The sequence below is a fragment of the Sphaeramia orbicularis genome, chromosome 18, assembly GCF_902148855.1.
Source record: "Sphaeramia orbicularis chromosome 18, fSphaOr1.1, whole genome shotgun sequence".
NCBI classification, from domain to species: domain Eukaryota; kingdom Metazoa; phylum Chordata; class Actinopteri; order Kurtiformes; family Apogonidae; genus Sphaeramia; species Sphaeramia orbicularis.
In genome coordinates, this window is record NC_043974.1 from 16127153 (window position 1) to 16155017 (window position 27865).

Genomic DNA, 27865 nt, shown 5'->3' on the forward strand with positions numbered 1-27865 from the left:
TTGGGTGAAGATATAAGAACACAAGTCCGACCAAAATTGCTTTGTGACATTACATGAAAAAAAATAAATGGTTTAAAGCAGGGGTGTCAAACTCATTTTAGTTCAGGGGCCATATTCAGCTAAATTTGATCTGAAGTGGGCTGGACCAGAAAAATAATAACATAATAACCTATAAATAATGGCAACTCCAAATTTTTGTCTTTGTTTTAGTGCAAAAAAAACCCATTGAATTATGAAAATACTTACTTTTATAAACTATCCAAAAAAAAAAAACCCTGAAAAAACTGAAATTTACATTAAAAAAACGTGAGAAAATTTAGTGCAATTTTAAGAATATTATTCCTCAACTTATCATTTCTACATGTGCATTATGGATCAGATCTACAAAGACGCTCAACACTGAGGAACAGGCAGAAAAATTATTAAAATTGTGCTGAATTTTCTTTAGACATTTCAGGTTGTTCATATTTGTTCAGGTTATTCACATTTATTGTTACAGGATAGTTTATAAATGTAAATATTTTATCATTTAATGTTATTTTTTGCACTAAAACAAAGAAAAAAATTTAAGTTGTTAATTCAAGTTTTTTTTTTTTTTTTTCTTAATTCAATAATTTTTTACTTAATTGACGCTTTTTTTTTTTTTTTCTTAATTCAAGTTTTTTTTTACTTAATTGAAGATAATTTTTTTTGTCTTAATTCAAGTTTTTTTTTTGTTTTTTTTTTTTTTTACTTAACTGAAGATTTTTTTGGGCTTATTTCAAGATTTTTTGCTAAATTTGGGACTTTTTTTTGTCTTAATTGAAGACTTTTTTTTCTTTTTTCTTAATTGAAGATGTTTTTTGGCTTAATTGAAGATTTTTTTTTTTTGGCTTAATTCAAGTTTTATTTATTTATTTATTTATTTATTTTTTACTTAACTGAAGATTTTTTTTTTTTTTGGCTTATTTCAAGATTTTTTGCTAAATTTGCGATTTTTTTTTTTTTTTTTTTTTTGCTTAATTGAAGATTTTTTTTTTTTTTTTTTTTACTTAATTGAAGATGTTTTTTGGCTTAATTGAAGATTTATTTATTTATTTTTTTGGATTAATTCAAGATTTTTTCCTTTATTCAAGCTAAATTTATTTTTGCTTAATTCAATTCAAGACTGTGGAATTTTTACACTTGTCAAAAACATCCCTGGGGCGAACTGGACCCTTTGGCGGCCGCATTTGGCCCCCGGGCCGCATGTTTAACACCCGTGTTTTAAAGTTTCATCAGCGTGTCCACAAAAAAGACAGGAGTTATCCACATCCTTGAATTTTGACATGAAAGAGTTGATTTAATTTGTGATGTGTTCATTAAATGAAGTATGACGCACTTTTAAATCCAGCCAGAGACGTAAGCCGGACTTTTATTGTGACGTACAACCCGGAAGTGAGTGTTCCTGTTTTCCGTGGCTTGTCGGTGAGTACGTGACATATAAAAAAGGCTGGACAGACTCTTCCCAGTGGCCGTGTGCACTCAGAGGAGAGTCGGAAGAGGTTTCGGAGAGGCTGCCAGGTGAAATACTCAGTCGTCCATCATGTCCAAGCCGTTGACAGACCAGGAAAAACGGAAACAGATTTCCGTCCGTGGGTTGGCCGGCGTGGAAAACGTCTCGGACCTGAAAACTAATTTCAACCGGCACCTCCACTTCACCCTGGTGAAGGACCGGAATGTGGCCACCAAAAGGGACTACTACTTCGCCTTGGCTAACACCGTCCGGGACCACCTGGTGGGCCGCTGGATCCGGACCCAGCAGCACTACTACGAGAAGGACCCCAAAGTAAGCAGCGCGTGCCGGGATGCCGCAGTCCTGCACGTCCACAGCTGATCAGGGGGGAGGAGGGGCAGGGGGGAGTGGGAGGGGATGCACAAGGCTCCACACTGCAGTATCACAGCTGATGGTGGATCACACACGCGTGTTTGTGTCCGTGAGTGTTTCGACTCTCCATCCATTTATAGTCATGTTCAGGCTGCACAGTCTGCACAGAACCACAGTGACAGTGGACCCTGGTCTGGTCTGTTCTGGTCTGTTCTGGTCTGCTCGGAGTCCCGTCCACACCACACTGGCATTTCCTCGTCTGTTACATAACTTGCAGCTGGGTTTTGTTTTTTTTTTTTGCATCTGCATGTGTAACCTTGGTGTGATCTGGTGTAGTGTCCGCCATGGAGGACGCAGCAGCTCAGATGAGTAAAGCTGCAGGATATCAGAGGCATCCAGGCTGCAGATCTGGAACTGTGTGCAATGCAGAGGCAACTGGTTGTTAAACTATAGATTACGTAACAGTATGTCATGCCCTCTGTCACCTCCTGCTGTGTGCATCACAAAATGGCTACACTGTCAGAAAGATCAAGCTATATTCCGTATCCCCCTCCTCTTCCTTGTTCAGCTAAAATTTTCTCAGAGGTCTTATTTCTGTCTTTGTGCATTAGAAATCAATATAAGTGAATCCCCAAAGGAACTTTGTGTTGGTAAATGCAAGTTATGCAAATTTACAGGATTTCAGTTCTGTTGCAACATGTTGATGGTCATATGAACTATGTTTTCAGCTCAAAAATGTCCAATTTCATCACAATTAATGCTATATTTTCATGTCACAAATGGCCAAGTTATATTTGAACTGAATTTAACTGGAAAACAAATATTCTATTCTTTTAGATTCCCCATTTTTTCTTACAAGATTATATACTGCATATCACGTTTTATTTTTACAGGTTCAATATGGAGTATGGTGCTGATCCATCCTGCTTATGTTACGCCAATACATACATTAAGAATGTCAAACGTCACTTTTTAAATCAACAGTTTTCTAATAATAAGCATTTTTATAAAGAAATAACAATTCTATATTGTTATTTACTCTTTAGTATGATGATAAACTATACAATAAATAATTCTGATCCTAGTTTTTGCACAGGGATCATTTGTGGAAACGGTGACATGGCTGCCGAGCATCAATATGATGGGATCCGTAACAACCATGTCACATCCGTCCACTGCCACATTTTGTGTTTTTGTGTCAGCTGTTATTGTTTTAGATCCACAATACTAACATTTATGAATAAGAGGAGAATTAGCAATAGTAAGTATATAAGTTCATTACTAATAAAGTACTGGTACTGACCAGATCATCATGGGTAATGTCACGTCCGTCCACCAGCAAAAGTTTTGCTATTCAAAATCCAATATTTCTGAAAATATAGCTTCCACTGTCAAATAATATCAGTAGTCTGTGCACAAATGCATTAGCATTATTTCAACACAGTTCTATGCATTTCTTACAACTTTTTTTTAGACAAAAATGGCCACTCATTTGACCCCCAAGTAAATTTTAGCCATGTTATGATTCTCCCAGTGAAACCATGTACAAAATGTTCACTTCTTTCCCTCTTGGTCTTACTGGAACAGGAGGATTTAAAATAATGAATTAAACATGACCAGTGTGGACAGTTGTCTGCACTCTGAAATGACTACTCAGGCTGAAGGGGGTGTCTGTCTGCATAACAGGCCCTTGGTGACATTAAATGTAAATAATTTAGTTGCCAGTGTGAGGAAGATACTTGTGCTCAAGTTCTGTGTTTATGGACAAATCTGAGGTAGTTTATAAGATGAGATAACCTTTATTTGTCCCACATTGGGGAAATTGCAGTGTAAGAACAGCAGTCAAATAAGACTTGCAGGAAAGAAAAAATATTTAAGTAGAATAAAAAATATAAAAAATAAACATAGAGTCTGCGTTTAAACCTAGTACGTTTATCTTTACCAGTCGATTACTGAAGGGTATAGCAAACTCACCTTTTCAAGAGCTTACTAAGCATGACTTTGCTAAACAGGAAAGCTTACAGGAAATGCTTAAAAACCCACAGATCACCACACAAAGATGCAGGCAAAACCAGGAGTGCTGGATTTATAAAGTCCTCTTTCTTCAGTTTAATTCATTCTTAGCTCGATGAGATTTCACTTCAGTTAGAGAGATTTCACCAATTTTGCGTGGATACGAAGTAGGATCTCAGTGTGATAATGCTGCATATTATCTGAGGAGTGTTCTGACCTAATGCATTATTAAAACAACCCTAAAGCAGTTCCATTACTACACATTTTATTTAACATGACCAACAGGTACCAGTAACTTCTGTCTCTAATGCAGAGAAGATTAAAAGAAGAAGAGAAGTACAGACTCACCCACATTTAAAGAAACAGTTCCTGGGTTGTGCATTGTATAACTGATATGAGATCATCCAAATGAAAAGCAGTCAGAAAATTAGAGCTGCAACCGATTAATTGACTCAAAGTGATCCAAAAAAATCATTCAACCACAATTCTCCTGAATCAAAGCTTTGTTTCTTTCATTTCTCTGCTGTTAAACATTGGTTCCACTGTTGTGTTTCACACGGACGTTTATTGTGACACACAAAGAAGCTTCAATTTAGGAAAACTGCAATAGAATATCTCCCTTCAATCAATTCGAGTCGATTAATTGAATCGGGACTTTTTGCATTGAGTTCAAGCACCTAGTTGATTAATGGGTTGCAGCTCTACAGAAAATATATAGTTAAATGGTCTTAAAATGTTGGTCACTTTTGCTCCAGGAGGCACTTGTGGCAAGTTTCCTGTTTAACCCATAAAAACCCAGTGTTACTTTTGTGGAAGTTCCCAAGTGAATTTTTCTTCTATTTAACCTTTCTTAAGTGATTTATCACCATTTATTATAATATTATCCTGTGTGTTTTGCATTTTTCAATGTAAATCAGGTATTTTTCCCTGTATTTAATTTACTGATCATGTAGATGTTCATGAAAACTCAGAGTAAATTTAAACATTATTCTTTTACACCTGAGAAAACAAGAAAAAGTGACTTTTTTCAGCAAGGATATCAATGACTGAACAGAAAAACAAGCTCCTACAACTTAGTCATTCATCAAACTCAATGGGTTTTAGTGGTGAATCAATGTTGTAGAAGATGACGATGTTTCCACGCTCACTACAGAGCCTCTGAACGTCCAAATGAGTCACATCTGATGACCATGAAAAAATAACCAACTGCATTTTACACCAATTATTTACATGTATTAATAAGATTAGTCGATCAACGGGTATTAAACGGTTTAAATCGGTAGATGATTTTGGTTGTCGGCAGCTGTTTGAGTCGTTACGGGTTAAGTTTATGCCATCTATTACGGTAGCTTTATACATGTTAAAATACTCAGAGAAACTGTATATCCATCCTTATACCTCTACTCTATAGGGTTAAGTGTTGTACCTTTTACTTCTCCTCAGCTTTAAAAAGTTTCCTTCAACTTTATTAAAAAATTCTTTAAAAAACCTCTTTGGATTCACTGTAAAATGCACTGTTACAAAGCTGAGAACAGCCCTATTTGATTTTATACAGAACAGTGGCACTACAAATATATGCTGGTCTTATCTTACAGGATATGAGCAAAAACTGAAACATCTGCAGCAGAAAAATACAACATACACATTATTGTAGCTAAAAAATTCATTTTAAAACACTAAGAAGGAACATTTTCCTGCACATTGAGTACTTTAACTTCTCATATTAAGCGCTTGTTGAATAAGGTAATGTTTTAGGTAAGGTTTTAAATGAACTATTATGTTAGCAAAGGAACTCTATACATATTTCTGCCTATAATATTATCACATATGACATTACACATTAACAGAACCACATAGCCATACTAAGGTCAAGAAAGAACTTCCTTTTTCAGTGCTATAAAACCCTGCTGTGCTATTATCTAGTTCATTTGCACAATTGATTATTGTCTGGCACGTCTATAGATAAGATATAGTACTGAGTGTGACTGAGAAACAGTCAGCCGGAACAATTGAGCGCTTTGTACAAACACCTAAAAAGTCTTTGCACACCTTTCTGACAGATAAGCTACCTTATTATGTCCATTTGTTTCTTAATTTTTTACATTTATGTCCTTTTTCAAAGCAACTTGATAAAAACTGTAAATGTTTTTAATGTTTTGAAACAATAAAATTACTCTACAGGGTAGGTGAAAACTAACTAGGCATTAAAAATTGTTAATAAAATCCATATTCCTATTACAAATGTATTGAAAAGAATGATACATGTTCTGTATTGCATGGGAAAATGAAAGTAAATCTTCATATTTCAACGTAAAGCACCGGTGGCGTCAACCAGTTTCCTCAAACGGCCAGGGATGGAATGAACAACCCTGTCAGAAATAAGAAAATGAGAAATAAGACAGGAAGGAAATGAGAAATCTCCATTAGTGTTTGTTAAAAAAAAATGTTTTTGTCATGATTTCAGTGATAATAAAAATTCTACAAACAATTTCTAATACCTAGTTACTTTGCGCCCACCCTGTAGAACACAAACGCCTCAAGCAAGCAACTCCTTTGCTCTGTAATACTCTTAATACTTTTTTTTTTTTTTTTTTACTCTTTATTCTCAATAGTGTAGCTTCAGTTCTCCATTGGAACAGACAGTCTGATGGTGAAATAGAGCAGTGAAAATCTTAACAGTTGTCCCACAGACTGGAAAACACCATTCTGATTGGTCAGTGACAGCCTTCTACATCTGCATTTCTCTGTAACCGACTGCTGTTATGTAATACTGTGTTCTAGCAGTAGAATCAAATGAGTCAAATCTAATGTTGTAGCCTCTGCCAAATTATGGATTGCTTTAGGAAGTAGCCACAGAATGTAATTTAAATGGGTGCGTCTATGAAACTGGTCCTTAAAACAGGACATGGGGGCTAAAAATTTAAACCAGATGTAAACTAGTGTTATGAAGTAAGTTTGGAACCACTTTGGGTCTGTTTTAAAAATAAATACTTACTGAGATAAAAGAGAAACTATTTTTCAGATAAAACGCATTTTTATATTATTTTAGTTTAGTTTTTTTTTTTTTTTATTTACAAAAATTCACATGTAACAGTAAAAAGGACATGAAAATTACACACTACTATTTTTCGAATATCTTTTTATTCTCTCATAGGTTCATTTTTGGAATCAAACTAATTATGCAAGGCGGAGTGTTTCACAAAAATGACCACTGTTGCAAAATCACTCGTGATTTATGCGTTTAAATGGGCAGGTTCTGCATGTAACGCAAGTGGACACAATGGGTTACACACAAAACCTGGAATGAGACTGAGATTCATTAAAAACCCACACGTCTGGATTAGAAAAACCACTAGGATCATCAAATTTAACAGTGTCTTTATTTATAGGGGTAATTAAGACAATTTGAAGCCATGTTCTCCAAATCAAATGCACTGACACCTACAGGGTGGGGAAGCAAAATTTACAATATTTTGAGGCAGGGATTGAAAGACAGTGTATGACCAATTAGTTTATTGAAAGTCATGAGAATTTATTTGCCACAAGAAAACTGACATAATAGAAAATGTTTTTATTCTATGTGTCCTTCTTTCTCAACTGCCTTCACACGCTTCCTGAAATTTGCACAAGTGTTCCTCAAATATTTGGGTGACAACTTCTCCCATTCTTCTTTAATAGTATCTTCCAGACTTTCTCGTAATAGTTTTGCTCATAGTCATTCTCTTCTTTACATTATAAACAGTCTTTATGGACACTCCAACTATTTTTGAAATCTCCTTTGGTGTGACGAGTGCATTCAGCAAATCACACACTCTTTGACGTTTGCTTTCCTGATTACTCATATGGGCAAAAGTTTCTGAAAAGGAATGGATAATAGTGTTAGGTATGATTATGACGTCAATATATGTTTGGTTTCAAAACAATTGACGTAGTGCCTGCTGAGAAAAAACAACTAAATGTTCATTGTAAATTTTGCTTCCCCACCCTGTAAGTAGCTTTTCGTGTCCTAATTTTGGTCCTATTTTTGGCCCCAATATTTTATTAAAAATTCATTAGTGTTGGGATGGCTCAGAGGAAGAGTATACTTTTTTTGCATCTCAGAGCAAGAGTATAATTTTTTTTTTTTTTTGCATTTATTAGGTGCATCCTGGGGGGAAATATGTCTAAATATCTCTTTTATTATTGGGTCTAAAAAAGCTGGCAAAGTTCCAGATACCAAAATAAACCCAGTTTCATAGAAGGACCCAAATAGGGACTTCAACCCTGAAAAGCAGCAGGTAGTAGTCTGTTGGAATAAACCCATTATTGACTATGTATCCCCCCCTTATTCCAGAATGCTAATAAGATAAGAGAGTTTTATTTGCCATTTATACACATTCAGTTACATAGGAATTATTATGCAAAGGTCTGAGTGTACGTATAAAAGATTAAAATGATAATGTTTCATCCAGTACTAAGGCCTGGTTATGCAAGAAGATGTCCTCTGTTACACATCTTGGCTGTTTTTAGTCAAACATCCAGTTTTTCTAGCACTCCCATCTGCCTTCTAGTCTTTATATACAGTCGACACTGCACATACTGTAGATAAGCACTTAATACAAGCACGTTTAACAAATATCTGAGCTAACCCTTTAAGGCAGGGGTGTCAAACTCATTTTAGTTCAGGGCCCATATTCAGCTAAATTTGATCTCCAGTGGGCGGGGCCAGAAAAGTAATAACATAATAACCTATAAATAATGACAACTCCAAATTTTTGTCTTTGTTTTAGTGTAAAAAAAACCCCCATTAAATTATGAAAATACTTACTTTTATAAACTATCCAAAAAAAAAAAAAAAAAACCTGAAAAAAATGCAATTTAAATTAAAAAAAAAAAGTAAGAAAATTTTGTGCAATTTTAACAATATTTTTCCTCAACTTCTCATTTCTACATATGCATTATGGATCAGATCTACAAAGACACTAAACACTGAGGAACAGGCAGAAAAATAGTTAAAATTGTTCTTAATTTTCTTCAGACATTTCAGGTTGTTCATATTTGTTCAGGTTATTCACATTTTATTGTTACAGGATAGTTTGTAAATGTAAATATTTTCATAATTTAATGTTATTTTTTGCATTAAAACAAAGAAAAAAAAATTAAGTTGTTAATTCTTTTTTTTTTTTTTTTTTGGCTTAATTCAAGACTTTTTTAGTTAATTGAAGATTTTTTTTTTGCTTCAAGATTTTTTTTTACTTAATTGAAGATTTTTTTTTGCTTAATTCAAGATTTTTTTTTGCTAAATTTGAGATTCTTTTGGCTTAATTGAAGATTTTTTTTACTTAATTGATGATTTTTTTTGGCTTAATTCAAGATTTTTTCTGTAATTCAAACAAAAAATTTTCTTGCTTAATTCAATTCAAGACTTTGGAATTTTTGCACTTGGCAAAAACATCCCAGGGGCCGATCTGGACCCTTTGGCGGGCTGCATGTTTGACACCCCTGCTTTAAGGAAAGCGTCATGCATCAAGAGGTTTTAACATTTCAGTGTTTGAAGATGAATGTTTTTAGTGCAGGGGTGTGTTGCGTGACTCCCTTTGGAACAGGCTGTCAGTTTTCTATCACCTGTCTGGAGTCAGGGTCACCTCAGGCCCTCCTCCTTCATCCCCTGTCCTCTCCTATTTATACCTCTGTCAGACGCTTTTGTCGCTGACTTCGTTTCTGTCTCATGTGTGACGCTTCAGGCAGTGGCCGGGTCAGAAATGTCACATGTGGAACACCAAGGAGGCTGCCAGACTGTCAGCGAGGACAAAAAAAATAACACTTTCATTCATTCAATCTGTAGTTGATTAGATTTATTCCACTAAAAGCCCCATTTCCATTGTGTATATATGAAAAAAATGAGACACTGTGACTCATTTATGGAATTATAGCAAGACTATTGAAAACAAGAAAAGAAAAATGAACCAATTAGAAAAACAAATGTCTGGAAACTACTAAAACCGGAACTTCTACCTCTTAGTTTCAGAGTGCATGAGTTCATTTTGGACGCCTGTGTAGACTTTCACACAGTTCGACAGCGTTCATGAGACATGCTGTGGTTTTGCTGTGGGTTCGTGGTGAGCGATGCAGAGCGAGGAGCCACTAATAGCTCTGCTGTTGTTGCCTCTGACAGCAGCTGTTGTTTTCTAAAGAGGTAATGTTGCAGGTCACCAAATGGAGCATGTGTGTGTTTTATTATTATTCATGTCCTCAGCATCTGTGGAATACTCTGATGCACTTTTTTTTTTGTTTGTTTATTTTCCATCCATATGAGGTCAGTTGCAGATGAAATGCTAGATTTATTTTATCATGTTTTGTACATTTTAGCTTAAAACTCTAATGGCATCAATAATATACCGGTTCAGTTTAACTTATAGGTTTTTTAATTTTCTGCAGAGGGTCTACTACCTCTCCTTGGAGTTTTACATGGGTCGGACTCTGCAGAACACCATGGTGAACCTGGCCTTGGAGAACGCCTGCGATGAAGCCACGTATCAGGTAAAGCAAACGGGACAAGTCAGGATGAAAACATTTACTCAGTGTTTGGGTGTGGGCGTATGGCAGGACATGGACAGTCAGACTTCGTGGATCCTCGATGGAAAATGCCATGTGGTTAGGGAAATGAGAATGAGAATTTATTAGGGAGAATCCAATAATCCAACTACATTTACATGAGGTTACATAATTATGCAGTGGTGATGTTAAGTGGGTATACTGTGGTGGAACCTCACTGGTATAAAATGCTCCTCTTAGATGCACTATATCACAGATGTCAAACATGCGGCTCGGGGGCCAAATCCGGCCCACCAAAGTGTCCAATCTGGCCCATGGGATGAACTCTTGAAATACAAAAATTACACTGAACATATTAACAATCAAGGATGTTAAAATCATTTTAGGTCAGTTCAATCTAAAATGGGTCAGACCAGTAAAATACTATCATAATAACTTATAAATAATGAAAACTGCTAATTTTTCTCCTTGTTTTAGTTTAAAAAAAGTAAAATTACACAAAAATGTATACATTTACAGATTAGCCTTTTATTAAAAAATGTGAATAATCTGAACAAATATGAACAACCTGAAATGTTGTTCATATTCGTGTAGTATGTCTAATTTTACTAAATATTCTGCCTGTTATTGAATGTTTTGTGTATTTGTAGATCCACTGTGATCTGTAAATTGTGATGTATAAATGACAAACTAGGCACAATATTATTAAAATTGCACTTATTTTTTAAAATAATTTTCAGGTTGTTCATATTTGTTGGTGTTATGTTCAAGTACGGTTCGTAGATGTAAACATTTTCATTACACAATTTGATTTCATTCACGCAAAAACAGAGAGAAAAGTTTAGAGTTGACATTATTTATAAGTTCTTATACTATTATTTATATTATTTTACTGGTCCGGCCCACTTTAGATCATATTAGGCTGAATGTGGCCCCTGAACTAACATGAGTTTGACACCCCTGAACTATATATGGACAAACACATTGGGATGCATCACACCCACAGCTGTTTTTTAAATATTATCATGATAAAAATGTTCGTCATTGGTTGTCAGTAATTACCAAATATATGATCTGGTCACAGTACAGGTAGGGCGGGGCTTGTTGTTAATTGCTGGGCCATTAAATCGTTGGCTCTTTCTTACCTTTGTTGGTATGTGCGTATCATTGTTTACCATTGCTGGTATGTAATTGTTGAAATATACAGGGTGTCCCAAAAAAAAATCTGCCATAATTTCATCACCTATTAATTTGTTTAAAATTTGTTTTCTCTTTTTTTTGCTCAAAAAAGTGTAATCATTTTTATTGTTCTGCTAATGTGCTAATGATGGAGACAACGTGCTACTGAAATGGCCTCCACGCTCACCTGTCCTAACACTGTGCGATTTCTTTCTGTGGGGTTACATGAAAGGACTGGTCTATATCCCACCACTTTCCACATGTGTAGAGGAACTCATTAGGAGAATCACTGAGGCTCTGGAGAATGTTACACATGACATGCTGCAGTGAGTGTGACAGGAACTCCACTACCGACTTGATGTGTGCCGGGTCACAAGCAGCGCACACATTAAACATTTGTAATAACTTTGGAACATTATCAAATTTCCATCCCCCAGAATTTTTCATTGGAAATTTGTAGAATAAAACATTTTATGTCCAAAATAAATCCTATTAAGAATCATTTCTCCTGACCATGTAGTCACTCCGATATGGACATCTCAAATGATATCAACTTTTTTTGGGACACCCTGTATTGTATTATAAGTTATGCAGACTATCAATTAGATAGTTATTATGTGTAATATACATCAGTTTTCCTAATCTGTTTACTATCTGTTATTTAGATTATTAGGACTCTATACAGATGTAACCTTATTATTAAGGAAGCAAAAGTAATGTGTTATGTTGTATAAATGAGAGGTGGAGGTGGGATTTAATAAGTTTTCTTCTTCCCATTCCTTTTTGAGCAGTACATATTGAATTTATTTTACTACATGTGTACATGGCAATTGCTGTATTGTCATGATCGCCTCTATTTATCAATTTATTTGCTCTGCTATTAGTTCCTTGTACACACAAGTTTAGTTTTTTCTTCTGCTCAAAACAAATAAATAAATGAATAAAATAGTATTAAATATAGTAGTAATAGTATTTTCTAGTCTAGATAATCTTTTTTTTTCATCTAAAAACATGCTCTTCTGCTGATCCAAACAGTGTATCTATAAAGTGTGTGTTTGTAACTGCTGTTGATGTATCCTTCAGCTGGGCCTGGACATGGAGGAGCTGCAGGACATCGAGGAAGATGCAGGTCTTGGAAACGGTGGTCTGGGTCGTCTGGCCGGTGAGCTCCTGGTTCCTGATTGGCTGCTGACACACAGACAGTGATGTTTATTGCACTAGACAGCCATCGTCATCTCTCCACCTTCTGTCCTCAGCTTGTTTCCTTGACTCCATGGCCTCCCTGGGTCTGGCTGCCTATGGATACGGCATCCGCTACGAGTTCGGGATCTTCAATCAGAAGATTGTCAGCGGCTGGCAGGTATGTGCGTTGGAGCCGTTCCAGACTGTGTAAGCTTGGTGTGAACAGGATGCAGTGTCGCATTCAGCTGAAAGAATGTTTACTTCCCTGAAACCTGAGTGGTCTTTACCCAAACACTAACAACCAAAACCAAACATGACACCACCACAGTCATGGTGGTCACAAGGACAAAAGCAGTACAGTGTGAAAACAGCAGTTGGATCATATTCACTACATGAGCCTGTAAAACTTCTGTCTGAAAACTTTCCTGAAAAACCTGTTTCATATAATCTGACTGTCCTCTTGATATTTCCTACTGATAGCACAGCAGATACATAATACGTCTCTAAATCTCTCATTTGTCGTTGAGTTTTATTTCATGTAGCAGTCTGCATTATGAATCCCACAATGCCAGTTTTTTTTAGATTATTTAGTTAAAGACAAAAACGTCATCTTAAGAAATATTTAGACTAAAAACAGATATAATAGTGATTTTACATGATCCCTCCCACCCTGCCCATCACCTGTTTGACCTGCTGCCCTCTGGGGGACATTTTAGGTCAATCACATCTCACACCACCAGACTGATGAACAGCTTCTCCCCCTAGGCCGTACAGATTGTAAACACACACTATACCTGACTGTAATGTGCAATAACTACTCATGGAACTTGTGCCTCATGTCTGGCACATGTATGTTTACATCGTTATATTTTCATACTACTTTTATGTTTTTAAAAACGTTACATTGTTATATAGTACATCTCTAATTTGCACATATTTCAATTGCACACTATCTTATATATTTTTTTTAATGTCTATTTTTTATTGTGTTATTAGTGCACTGTCGCTGGCAGAGACCACCTGTAATTTCATTGCACAACCTGTGTAATGACAATAAAGTCTATCCTATCATCTTTTTCCTCATGGATTTTAATAATTTTTTTGTTAATTCAAGTTTTTATTGGATTTTGGAATGGAGAATTTACATGTTTTACATTCACAAAAACAATCTGTCTGTACATTTATTTTCCTCTGTATATCTCCAGTGCCTTCACTTATTGGTTTCTCGTCTCCTTTTTTTTTCTTAAATAACAGAACATTAATAAAAAAAAAATAAAAATAATAATAATAATAATAAAAACAGTAATATAGTAGCTAAACAACAGTGGGTGTCACGTTTTGTTCCTTTTTAATGTTCATAAAGTCCATCCATGGTTTCCAGCATTCCTCAAATTTGTCACGTTCTAGTCTCAATGCAAATGTGAGTTTCTGCATCTGGGAAATTTCTTTAACAAGTTCTATCCAATCTTCTAATGTGGGTAATTTGTCAGTCATGGATTTAAATTTTTAAAAATTTCACGGACTCTCAGAGAAATACCTCCAGTATCTACCCAAACAAGATGAACTGTCAGGACTTGCTTACTACCAGAAGATGAAATAAAATGGTTTTAGGAAAGAACCAAATTAATTAGTGTTCCAAATTTTACATATGTCTGCAATAATATTTCTGATTAAAATGTATCTGGAAATCATTACACTTCTTTGTCTTTTGTTAAAAGGTGTAATTAACCCTTTAAAAACCCCTTCTTTTGATTTGTTAGGAAATATGTTGGTAATTTGACTGTTTGAGGAACAATTCAATAGTTTTTCTAACTTTTCCAAACCACCAGTCGGATGTTCATTGGTGAGTTTTGTAGTGGGTTTTCTTTGGGTGCTTCATACATGTTTCCACTATTTGTCATTTTACCGTTGTGACAGAGTGTAATCCACAAATGTGAGTCACAAATTGCATGAGCTCCATTACCTAATTTTACACAGAAAAGCTGATCAATCACTGATGCCGTTGTTCTTTCTGTATCGGTGATGAAATGTCCATGTGGATGAGTTAACCCTGTTGGTGTCTGCGCAGGTGGAAGAGGCCGATGACTGGCTGCGTTACGGCAACCCCTGGGAGAAGGCTCGCCCTGAGTACATGCGCCCGGTCCACTTCTACGGGAGGGTGGAGCACACACCTGAGGGAGTGAAATGGGTGGACACACAGGTTAGACGAGCCCATCTGGAGTCCTGCTGTTCACTTTTTGATATCATAAGCCATTCAAACGTATTCATGTATGACTGATTCATGGCTTTTAACATCTCTCTACAAATATGAAGCCATTCTTGTGATTCAAACAGAACCTTCAGTCTCGCCCAGTCTTGTCTTCTCTATAAATAATCTTTAATTCATTCAGTGAGCAAAATACTACATCCGATTATAAGAGCTTTCCAGAGTTTTTCTTGTCGCACTGTCTATTCTATGTCAGTGGAAATCTGTGCCGTGTAGCACATAATGCAAGCTACAGTCTGAACCGAGGCCAAGCTGAACCCTTTGTTTGGGGTTCACATCCACTCAAATCAGCCGTGACTGAGCAGCTCCAAGAAGCTCCAGCTGAACATGTCTGTATGCATCACTCAGCATCGGAAAGGGGTTGGAGCGAAAGAACACCAAGAATTCAGTTATATTTAGATAGTTTGTTTTCTAATGGGTTTGTGGAATATTCCTGCAGGCCACTTTTAACCACCGCTGGCAAATATTAAAGGGGTCATATTTTGCTAAACCCACTTTTATTAGCCTTTGGTTCATTTATTTGTGTATTTGGACCCTAATAGTTCAAAAAGTTTGAATTTGAACCCTCCAGGTGGATTTCTACAACCCGTTTTAATTCCTGCTTAATTTGTTACGTCTATAACTAGTTACAACATTTGTACATATAAGGTCAAGACTTCCGACGAACATTTCTCTGAGTACGACATAATTGTTCATCAGCAGCAGCGGTTGTAGTCCATACTGAAAATATGTCCAAACTTTGAGCCGATTACCTAAACTGTTCAGTTGTTGGTTGTATTAATGAACACAAGTGGCTGAACAGGACAGAGCAGCACAGCCAACAACCTGGAGGGGGTGGGGCATGAAGTGGCTTATTTGCATTTAAAGGGCCAGCGCTCAAAACGAGCTTTCTGGTGTCATTACTCAGAAATAAGGTTGAAGATGGACCTGTGGAGTTGAATTAATGAAGAATTCAGACCCAAGCAGAGCATTTATAGCTTATGTAGACAACAGGGAAATGTTTGAAAATGCATAATTCCATTTGAAAAAGCAAAATATCACTCCTTTAATGTGTGAACATGTTTTGAGCCAACATTTTCTAAGCTAAGGACTTTTTTAAGGTACAGTGAACTATTATGATTAAACAGAATAACAGGTGATGAAAATACCTGTGTTGTGTTTAAAAGTTGTCATATGGCAACATACTGAAATATTGTTTATTGTGTTAGAGAAACCTGCTCAAGTCTAAACCACAGATGAACCTGGGTAAATGGATGGTAATGTAGTAAAACCAGTGTGTTTATCTATGTTTTTGTTTTTTTTTCTTGCTTTTTGTCTAGGTGGTCCTGGCTCTCCCATATGACACCCCGGTCCCTGGCTACAGGAACAACATCGTCAACACCATGAGGCTGTGGTCTGCAAAGGCACCGTGTGACTTCAACCTCAAAGACTGTCAGTATAGTTCAGTTAGTGTTTAGCTCACCGGCCGATAAGACACGAGCTATTGTGAAGGCACTGTTGTCGTCTTCGCTGGCAAATTCTTCAAACATCTTCTCTGATAAAAACTACTGGTCGGATTAATTTAAAATTTTTTATGTAGCTTCCTTGGGATGATGTCTACAAATTTTGCTCAGTTTAGAGAAATTTAGATTTTTGCATTTTTTTTACAAATATTTGAATGATTTTAAAAATGTGCCTTTACTTACAATGGCCTGTATTTTGATGGCTCATAAAATGTAAATGGTTAGAGAGATCAATATACAGTAGTTACTATTGAGCACTGATAGGAAGTCATATATGGACTTTAATTTAATTACCATAATTTCCAGACTATAAGCCGCTACTTTTTTCACACACTTTGAACCCTGCAGCTTAAACAATGATACGGCTAATCCACCGTCAGTCAAACGCACTCATGCTAAATTGTGCAGATTAGAAATTTTGCACGTCATGCACATACCCTCATCATGGAAAACACACTAAGAAATGCATATGAGGCAGCTTTCAAGTTAAAGGTGATCAATCTGGCTGTCGAAGAAGGAAATAGAGCTGTTGTATGTAAGCTTGGCGTCAATGAATTGATGGGGAGATGTTGGAGACGGCAGCATGCGGCTTATATTCAGGTATGCTCCATAGTCCGGAAAGTACGGTAGTTGAGTTATCCTCCAGTGACAGTACCACCCACAGGACTCAAAACCTGCAAACAGGGCAGTAAAACCTAACAACTTCACAAATTCAGCTTGTTATTGATCTTGATTGAACATGCTGGTGAGCTACAGGGCCATATCTCCTATTTTTATTTTAATTTAATGATTAATCAGGTTGTTTCATCACCTAAATGGACAATAATGAGTGTCTCAAACCGCTGTCGTCCCACAGTTAACGTCGGAGGCTACATTCAAGCTGTGTTGGACAGAAACCTGGCTGAGAACATCTCCAGAGTACTTTACCCCAATGACAACGTAAGCGCAACCGACATGTGTTTCTGTGTATTAACTTTGTCATTTTAGTCAAAATTATGATGACACTGTGCATTCTTAAAGCAACTGTGACATCTGAGAATGTATTTGCAACGCTACAGGGCAAGAAACACAAGACGTCACATGATCCGACAGAGTGTAAACACACGATTGTGCCTCATTTGTTTTGGTTTTCTCTTCTTGTTAGTGGCCAAAACATTGCAGCTTTAATTAGGTTGTTCCTTCAGGCCATTCTGCCTCTGTGTATGTCGCATGGTGATGTGATTAAGAGATGGTGCTTTTCTGCATTGTCATTTCAGTTCTTTGAAGGGAAGGAGCTGCGTCTGAAGCAGGAGTACTTTGTTGTCGCAGCCACACTGCAAGACATCATCCGCAGATTCAAGGCGTCCAAGTTTGGCTCCACAGAATATGTGCGACTTGACCTTTCTACACTGCCAGACAAGGTATGATATGACAAAAGATGTGTTCAGATGAAAACGGTTATTTATTAGCTTACACGTTAAACTTATTTCTGACATGTGGGGTTCTTGTTCAGCGCACATTGAACTTCGCATACATTATTTTATTTTACTTTTTGTACCCAGCGGTCTTGTATAATTCTTAATGTATGGTCTGCAGGTGGCCATCCAGCTGAATGACACCCATCCTGCTTTGGCTATTCCTGAGCTGATGAGGATCCTGGTGGATGTAGAGAAACTCACCTGGGAGAAGGTACAGCATGTACACCTCCAGGGGGGTGTTGATGAAAAATTCAGTCATTTCATCAAGGAATATGTCTTTGTGTGTCTATACTTTTCTTTTTTTCTTGTAGACAGACTAAATGCTACATTAGCTTGTTTTATTAATAAGGCATTCACAACATTTAAGTGGTTTTGTTGGCCATTATGGTTCTGTCTCAGCTTGTGGTGTAGCAGCTCTAGTATTGGTGCCTCTCATGCTACGTTCAGACAGCAGGTCTTAATACACTATCGATTTTGTTTGTTTTTTTTTGTGAAATCAGATTTTTTTTTTTGTGTGTGCTCCGTCATATTACACATTAAATTCTATTTCTATCAGTTTTGAGTATGAATTGAATGCGACCCTGAAGTGACCCACATGCACAAAAGAGGTCCTGACTTAATATGTGATCAGGCAGGCACTCACTGTGTTTACAGAAGTATGTTTTTCCTGCTGCTTCTTCTGTGACACACAATTGTGACGTTTGTCAATTTTCAAAGATGTAAAAGTCGGATAAATGCTACCTAGCCGTTCAGACTGAAGTGGAATTGCAAAATATCAGATATGTATCGGATTTGTGTGGTTCAAACTGTCTTTAACAGATCGGATACAGGTCACATATGGGCAAAAAAAATCGAATTTGGGCCACATTTGCCTGTACTCTGAACGTAGCCTTAGTTTTCATGTTTCGAGATGAATTGCGTTCAGCATTCATCCACTTTTCCTAAAATAATACAGCTGCTTTAAAAACATAAAGGGGCAGATGATTAGCCGCAATGTTTGGCAGCTTTACTGTATTTGGAAAGACTCATCAGGATGCTTTGATGTCTGTACATTCTTATCTTGTGATAGTGTTTCTTACAAAACGCAAACTCATAGACTGAATGTACACATGGAAAATGTATACATGCTTTTATGTTTTTGTTTTAGTCAATGGGACTTCTTATAATAATTGCAATTAATTATTTGTCATTTGTATGTAAAAAATATTAGGATTATGTTGTAATAATGGTATGACAAACACACTTTATTAACAAGAACAGCCAATTATTGCCTTTGAACACTGGAACATATAAATAAAAAAAATATTTAATGTTTTTTAAGGTTCATAAATAAAAACTACATGATGCTGATATGATAAATACAATAGTACACAGTGATTGACAAGAATGACAGGTAAAATTCTGAGCTGATAATTGATGCTCTTACTTACAGTGGTATTTTTGTTTTAGTTTTTGTCGTGTATCTCCAAAGACATCTTCATTAGATTAAAGCTCGACTGAACTGTTTTGAAAGTTATTCTACTCTGAGCACAAATCCAGGCCTATAAATTTGCCGTCACCGTTTGTCTTCTATGTCTCTTTATCTATAAACTGATAAAATCCTTGTCCTCCTCAGAGCTGGGACATCGTGGTTCGTACCTGTGCCTACACTAACCATACTGTCCTGCCTGAAGCTCTGGAACGCTGGCCCGTTGACCTCTTCCAAAACCTCCTTCCTCGTCACTTGGAGATCATCTATGAGATCAACAGGAGGCACCTGGAGGTAGGATATGATGGGAGTTTAAAGAATTAAAATGTTAATCCATGCCATTATGGACAAAAGTGAGCACTTTCAGAAATGCTATTTTAGTGTTCTGCTCAAAGTTGAGGATTTTTTTTTTTTTTTTTTTAAATCTCATTCACTCTACAAATTTGTCAGATGTATTTGATTTTTCCTGTTACTATTGGAGCTGAATAAAGGCAAAGAATGAAACAGAACAAAATATTAGAAAAAAACTGTACATCTAGCACTAGTTGTATACATCTTTACTCACATATAAGAGGGATAGTCAAAAGTTCTCAAGTAAATGTAATAAAGTTTATCAAAATAAAATTAATTTTCTGCATAAGCTTATTTTTCTTCATAAGCTCCATTAGAAACAAAAGAACACTTGTAATCTGTTTCCATTGATAGATTCCATCTCATGACCAGATGAAACTCTGTCACCATCTCCATATGAGCAAATAAGATGCACTGTTTTGTTTTTTAATATTAACAATAGATCAAGCAGGAATAATTTAGGAAAACAGACCTCACAGATGAACTTGTGTGTGAATTACTCATCTTTTTAAAGCTGTTTAGGACATTTCAGCTAAATAAACCTCTGGTAACTCTGTACAGACACACACTAATTTTGTGGACACACTACAGTAATTGCAACATCTTTCTTTCATCAGCGTATCGCCAAGCTCTATCCCGGAGACCATGACCGCCTGCGTAGAATGTCTCTGATCGAGGAAGGCAACGTGAAGAAAATCAACATGGCTCACCTGTGTATTGTGGGATCCCATGCGGTTAACGGAGTGGCCCGTATTCACTCAGAAATAATCAAAGATACTGTGTAAGTTAAGCTGTATGTGGTTTTGTTACTGAGCAGCAGGCACCCTGACGCCATGTTTTTGTTCATTCTAGTTATTTAAATGTTATAAATGGTTAATTTCTGAAGAGCACTACTTTCAGTCATCTGACACATATTTAGATTTACAGATGTTACTGTACATTACTATGCCTACACAGTCCTACTCCAGAACAGCACAGGCTCATACTTTCAACCATTTACTGAGGATTTCTTCCACTCATATGGCACTATTGTGCTCTCTAAACTCTGTAACATCATCTAAAAAAACCAAGTTATAGACAGGTTGTTAAAATATTAACCAATCTGAGATCGCTTGTTTTTAATTAGGCCTAAAATAAAACTACTAATCTGTCTTTGAGTTATATTTATTAATAATAATAATAATAATACACTTTATTTGTATAGCGCTTTTCATAGAACTCAGACACTTTACGTACAGCAGATAAAAACAGATACCAAACATTTAGTACAGTTAATGAAAATGAAGAAAAAATGCTGAAGAAAATGCAACAGCATTGCAACAGAAACAAACAGAATACAATTTCAAGTAAAATCAATTAGTAATATAAGAATTTTTTAAAAAGTAGAAACAGTTTTGGGGAAAATTCTTATGGATGCCCCATCGACACTACTAAAGATATAATTTGTAAGGGACAGGCATATGTAAATACGTGTTCCATCTTCTAACAGGTTTTGTATAGGCTTCACATGTATCTAATATATGTACATAAATACTAAATTTCACTGACTGTGGCTGTTGACCTTCAGGTTCAAGGATTTCTATGACGTGGATCCTCAGAAGTTTCAGAATAAGACCAACGGCATCACTCCGAGGCGCTGGCTGGTGATGTGCAACCCTGGTCTGGCAGAGGTCATCGCAGAGGTGAGTTTGTCCTTGGAAATGCAGAGGAGACACAAGTTTTACTCTGTAGGACTGTTCTCCCACATCTCAGACAACTGGTCAAAATGAAAAATGCAGTGTTTTACTACAAAGACACATTCATTACACTGATCTACGAGTAAAATGCATTCAGAATAAAAGTAATGAAATTTTAACACGTGAGTCATTGATAAAGAAAAATCAAGTCATAAATGCTGAAGTTTCCAAGATACAGTCTTCGGTCCAAATGTGAAATTGAAGAATTAACGGGAATGGGTTTTACTCAAAAGGAATATTAGTCTCAGAGCTACAGATCTACTTCAAAACACTGTCTGCACATTACAATACAATCACTTTACGGGTTCTATGTAGTGGAATGTTTATACACTACACACAAAATTAAGAATAATTTTTAATTTTTGGGCTATTTTTTTCAGTTATGATTCTTGCACAGCGCTTTTTACTTTGTGTGTGAATTGAAACACTTTTTTTTTCATGACCAGACAGTTTTATTTACAAATGGCAAAAATGACCAAAAAAAATTAAATATCCTTAACTTTTTGTTTGTAGTGTAAATCTATTGTATAAATGTACATAAATCAATATATATGTGTATTAACACTTTATCATATACCTTGAAAACATCAGTAAACCAGCACTTTTTTGTAATTTGTTTTCCAATTAATCTTATTAAAATATGTAACATTTAGTGTATTTAATCTCTTAGGCAGATAATTTCTAAAAAAAAATTGTAGACCAGTGTTATTACTTAATACTCATGAACAGTTCAGAAATCAATGTATAGTTAAATGACCCGAATTTTCCAGTTTTTATCCATCTTTTTACTTTCTACGACTCATTCACATCCCTCTGGTATTTTATGTCACTCCTTTCGGAAAAACTTTGACATGTGACCATCATCTTGCCGAAGAAGTGCAAACAAAATTATTCAGAGGCTTAAAGTAAACAGTATATTTTAATTTTCAGCTCGTCTGTTATAATTAAAAACTAAATAAAAGGAACTTCTGGGTAAAAATGTCTGCCTTTCAATGTCAACACATGGTGAAAAGCATTTGTACCAAAATGACTAAAACTTTCCAAACATGTTATTGGTCACCTTAATGAAATGGTTTATTGGTAGAAAGGTGTTTGTAGTATGTTTCACTGTAATCGTTCTCACATGCTGTTTATTTCCAGAGGATTGGTGAGGACTACATCCGGGACTTGGACCAGCTCAAGAAGCTTCTCAAATTTGTGAATGATGACGCCTTCATTCGGGATGTTGCTAAAGTCAAACAAGTGAGGAAAAAACAACAACAACAAAAAAATGATTTCGGAGTTGTTATTGCATTTATTTATCCTGTTATTATCCTTTGTGATGTCAAATGTAAGGAAAACAAGATGAAGTTTGCTGCCCATCTTGAAGACCACTACAAGGTGAAGATCAACCCCAACTCCATGTTTGACGTCCAGGTGAAGAGGATCCACGAGTACAAAAGACAGCTGCTCAACTGCCTGCACATCATCACGCTGTACAACCGTGGGTGCTGCTCCTCTTTATACCTGGATATTATTCAACAAGACATGCTCTGAAATCCAAATAAATGTGTTTATTTGTTTAATAAGGAATCAAGAGGGAGCCCAACAAATCATGGACCCCCAGGACAATCATGATTGGAGGAAAAGTGAGTAACCTTCAGACGTTACACAACTCCTGACTGACATGTTTGCACACTTGAAGTTGTTTTTAAGGATTTTCCATGTGGTGACCACCAGACTCTGTTGATGAAGTAGTAACTGTACTATCTGCTCTGAAACTTGACACATTCAACAGGTTTTTATGTAACTGGGTGGTGGAAAACCTGGTGACCATTTGGTTCACGCTCATTGTTAAAAAAATAACACGTCATCTACATACTTGTATCAAATGCTGAAATATAAATCTGCTTTAAATTTGAGGCTTGGTTTTTATTTTCTATTTCCCATCGTTCATCTTGTGTATGTCTAGGCGGCTCCAGGTTACCACACTGCCAAGATGATCATCAAGCTGATCACATCAATTGGAGACATTGTCAATAACGACCCTGTGGTTGGAGATCGCCTGAAGGTCATCTTCCTAGAGAACTATCGGGTCACTCTGGCTGAGAAGGGTAAAAATGGATTCTGCTGACGTTCAATAATCTGGTCATCTATAGTGAGGCATTCACAACATTATTGTATATACAGTATTTATATCTGTTAAACCAACATTGTCCTTTGTTTATGCAGACAGTGTGTTAGCCTCATTATAAAGCGTCTTGATGTTTGTCCTACAGTGATCCCTGCAGCTGATCTGTCGGAGCAGATCTCCACAGCAGGCACTGAGGCCTCCGGCACCGGGAACATGAAGTTCATGTTGAACGGCGCCCTCACTATCGGCACTATGGACGGCGCCAACGTAGAGATGGCAGAGGAGGCTGGAGAGGAGAACCTTTTCATCTTTGGCATGAGGGTGCCTGATGTGGAAGCTCTGGACAAGAAGGGGTGAGACTTCGACATAAATTATAATCATTTCTAATTAAACTGTATAATTAGTGCATTGATTTTTGCTTGGATCAAACTTAATGTCTGTTTGGTTTAGGGTGTGTGTCATTATTAGCGCTTTGGTTAGGGTTAGGAGGTGGTTTGGTTTAAATATGAGTAAATCCATTGTGAAGTATTTTTAGTCAGTACTTTGTGGACTTTTTCTGCATTAAAAATCAGTGCTTGGTATCTGTCCGTAACAACTAATTGCTAAACTAACTAAATATTTTGTAACGCTGCTACATTTAAAAAATGTTTTCATGATCCACCAGGAAATTTCATTAATAGATGAACAATTCTGTATTTGAGTATTACATTTCTAACAAATTATGCTTGCAGTTGCATTTTTGTTGCATACAAACAGGATTTGTCAAGTAAAGAAATAGATAAGAGAGATCTACAAACAATTACATCTGACATTAAATCAAATAGTAATAGTGATGAAAATAAAAGATGGAAACTGCACTAATGAACAGAGTCCTGACTACTTTAAAGTGATGCCCAGTTTTGATCACATTTCAGCTATGACGCGATGTCTTACTACAATCGCATCCCAGAGCTTAAACAGGCCATGGATCAGATTTCTGGAGGCTTCTTCAGCCCCAACCAGCACGACCTCTTCAAAGACCTGGTCAACATGCTCATGCACCATGACAGGTTAGAGCTGAGTACTCACAACTGATCCAGTTGTACTTCCACAGTCAGCTGTGTCATCACAGTGGACATGCACATTACTGTAATATAGTCACAGTAAAATAGAATGTTCCTTCAACTAAAAGACTTCATTTGTAAAATGTTTAACACTGTTTGTCTGTGCTGTAGGTTCAAGGTGTTTGCAGACTACGAGGCCTACATCAAATGCCAAGAAAAAGTCAGTGCACTCTACAAGGTCAGTATGTGAGCTAAAGTCAGTGTTGGCTCTATACATAAATAAATACATCCTAATTATGAGGGTTGAAGTGGATAAATTAGTGAAAACTGGTGGCGACGTTGCAGATTGCATCTGCCTGAATACACCCCTCATCTTCTCCTATGGTCACTGCAAAAACAGTCCCTTGTTAGAGCCAGTGTTTGATTTGTCTGTGTGGGTTTTTTTTAGTTAAGGAAATATTAAGTCTAATCCACATTCACTTATAGTAGGTGACAGTAATGTTCCTCAACACTGGATGTTACATAGACAGTAAATCACCCATTGAAATAAGTGACTGTATTCAGACAAAAGGGGTGGAGCTACAGGAGCCTGAAACATCAGAAGTGAACAATTACTAAACACTAGCTTCTTATTGTGACTTAACTATAACTACAGTTGTCTGGGTAAATTGTTTTTATTCAATAAATTGAAACTCAAAGTCTGACTTGACAGATGAGTGAGCTGTCATACAGACCTGTCAATCAAAGCTCATAATGGCAGACCTTAAAGCCTTCTACTTTTAAAGCTGGACCATTGATCACCTATTACAGGATCTAAATAAAACAAATGAGACTAGAGGTTTTCCTGAGGAAAAGGTTACTGACTTAGACTTTTTGGACAGAAGTCCACTGTAAGTCTATAGGAGTAAGGGTTTTTCTGAATTGGTTTCATTTTTGCATTGGTCATTGCTCCTTTGCTAGTTGCTATGAAACAGAAGGTAATTATACACAAACAAAAACATAATACTGAAAATTATATTCACTTCCTCAATTTGCATCCTGAAATCCCACACACAGTCACTAAACACTGATAATGGAACTATATTCAATCCAGCGTATTTTGTATAATGTGGATTATACCACACTACTGTACTTCGCATACAGCTTCCCTTTCTACTGTTTAACATATACTCTGCTTCTCATCTTTTTCTGACAGAACCCTAAAGAGTGGACCAAGATGGTGATCCACAACATCGCTGGCTGTGGGAAATTCTCCAGTGACCGCACCATCACCCAGTACGCCAGGGAGATCTGGGGCATGGAGCCCAGTCTGGAGAAGATCGCTGCTCCTGACGATATCCACTAAACTACACTTCCGTAGCTCACCACGTGGTCCGACCACCAGAGAAAACCCCTGTAGCTTAGTGCACTGTGGCATTACTTCTTCAGATTACTCTATAACTCTTATTACTTCTGTTCATCTGATAGCATTTATTTGAAGTGGGCTTACTCAGAGTATTTCCCTTTGGGCACCAGCAAAGTATGTTTTCACTGTTGGTTGAAAACTTTATATTTAGAGTTAAAGTAGCCTCGGTTTCAGGTTTTTTGAGTTAGATGTTTCAACTTGAAAGTGAACTTCAGTTTTCAAACAACAGTGATGCTCTAACCACATTCCCCTTTTAAGAAAATGCAGGAAACCTCAACACTGTTAACGTACCAAACCTCTGTGTCTTCCATGGTTTATAGACGGAACATGAAAAGAAAAACTATGGCATAGAAGCAGCACTGTGACCAGAAGGTGTTGGAGGGAAGTCATGTCTCCACATCCACAGCAGATTATTAATGTTTCATATTAAAAGTTTTTGTGACTGCCGAGTCCACGTTACCTGGTGTTTACTGAATGTATCCATTTGTGTGTTTCCTCATTACTCACGCATGCGCCTGTCAGTCTCATTCTGGTGTTTCCTGAAGTGACCTGTGTTAGAGGAAAAAAAAGCAAATGAAGCCTTCTCTACCTGAAACCTAAGTGACTGAACATGTGTGTTTGTTCTGTGTTGTGCAAGTGTGTGTGTTAAACATAGTGAGTTGTGGATATCAGCTCGATTAGTGTACTGTAACTGCTTCAGCTACTGCGTAATGCCTGTCTGACTGCTGTCTTAGGAGACTGTCCACAACACTGAACCTAATATTTTCACTGTTAATTTTATATTCAATAAATAACACTCCATTACAAAATACAACTCACCCTGTGCTTTTCTGTGTAAAATTGTATCCACTGTTGTAAATCTTAAATTGTCATAATTTTTTTGCAAAAAATGATGCATTCAATTGTATTTATTTACAAACACAGGAAATTTAATATAGTCTACAAATTTTCATTTTCAGCACCTTTAACTGTCAACAGGAAGTTTTTCATAGTTCTGAATGTTCATATTGTCCAGATAGTTAGAACACTGGGACCAGATTTTAAAGGTCAGTCTCAATTCTGTTTCATTTTTGATGAAAAATATGCAGGATTTCAATAATGCAGGCAGGAAAAACAATACTGATTTATCAAACACCTTAAAAATATCTGAAAACAGTTTTTGATGCATTTGGGATAAGTTCAGGGCGTTTCAACCCATCTGTTAGGTCATTAGTGCCCCCTGGTGGTCTAATAAGATCATACTTTGTCCTCTTAAAAAATTCAACTTATCAGATTTTTTGATTTACTTAATAGTTCTAAATAATCCAAAAGTCATCAATTACTGATTTGAGCCATCTGTTAGGGGGTTTCAGTGCCCCCTGGTGGCCAAATATACGGTTATATTATGCACTTCAAAGAATTTTGTTTTGGTCAGATTTTTGATTTTACAAAAATAGTTCCAAGTGATCCCTAAGGTATGAATAAATGTTTAATGAGGTATTCCAGGGTGTTTTAATCCATTTAGTAGAGGGTCATCAGTGCCCCCTGGTGGCCAATAAGACTTTATGTCCTGAAAAAATTTATTTTGGTAGGATTTTTAAATTGACTGATTTATTATTGATTTATTTTGCACATACATAACATTGATCAAAGACATAATTAAACAGTAAAGGTGCAGGGAGAGGCAAAAGCCTAAAATGGTTTGTTTTAAAGCCTCTACCTTTAAATATGTAAACATTACAAAAGTTATGCGACTACCATATCTTTAAACTAGTTCTGAATCATCCTAAA

At 36.4% G+C, this 27865-nt stretch overlaps 1 protein-coding gene across 1 annotated transcript; it reads left to right on the top strand.

The window, feature by feature from the left end:
- Window positions 1-1474: 1474 nt before the first annotated feature.
- Window positions 1475-26904, top strand: pygmb (phosphorylase, glycogen, muscle b). The gene is made up of 20 exons (XM_030162049.1): window positions 1475-1807; window positions 10277-10378; window positions 12656-12734; window positions 12829-12932; window positions 14823-14954; window positions 16340-16451; window positions 17379-17461; window positions 17779-17922; window positions 18098-18190; window positions 19595-19741; window positions 20416-20579; window positions 21366-21480; window positions 22675-22776; window positions 22870-23017; window positions 23104-23162; window positions 23486-23627; window positions 23793-24000; window positions 24562-24696; window positions 24862-24928; window positions 25886-26904. Exons 1-20 carry the CDS (start codon window positions 1565-1567, stop codon window positions 26033-26035), a joined length of 2529 nt encoding a protein of 842 aa, XP_030017909.1. The 5' UTR covers window positions 1475-1564; the 3' UTR covers window positions 26036-26904.
- Window positions 26905-27865: the final 961 nt, after the last annotated feature.

Excerpts from the sequence above, each read along its gene's own strand:
- pygmb (XM_030162049.1), top strand. The coding sequence starts at position 1,565 with ATGTCCAAGCCGTTGACAGACCAGGAAAAACGGAAACAGATTTCCGTC. Across the intron at positions 12,933-14,822 it reads AGATTGTCAGCGGCTGGCAG|GTGGAAGAGGCCGATGACTG; the intron begins GTATGTGCGTTG and ends GTGTCTGCGCAG. Across the intron at positions 17,462-17,778 it reads TACTTTACCCCAATGACAAC|TTCTTTGAAGGGAAGGAGCT; the intron begins GTAAGCGCAACC and ends TTGTCATTTCAG.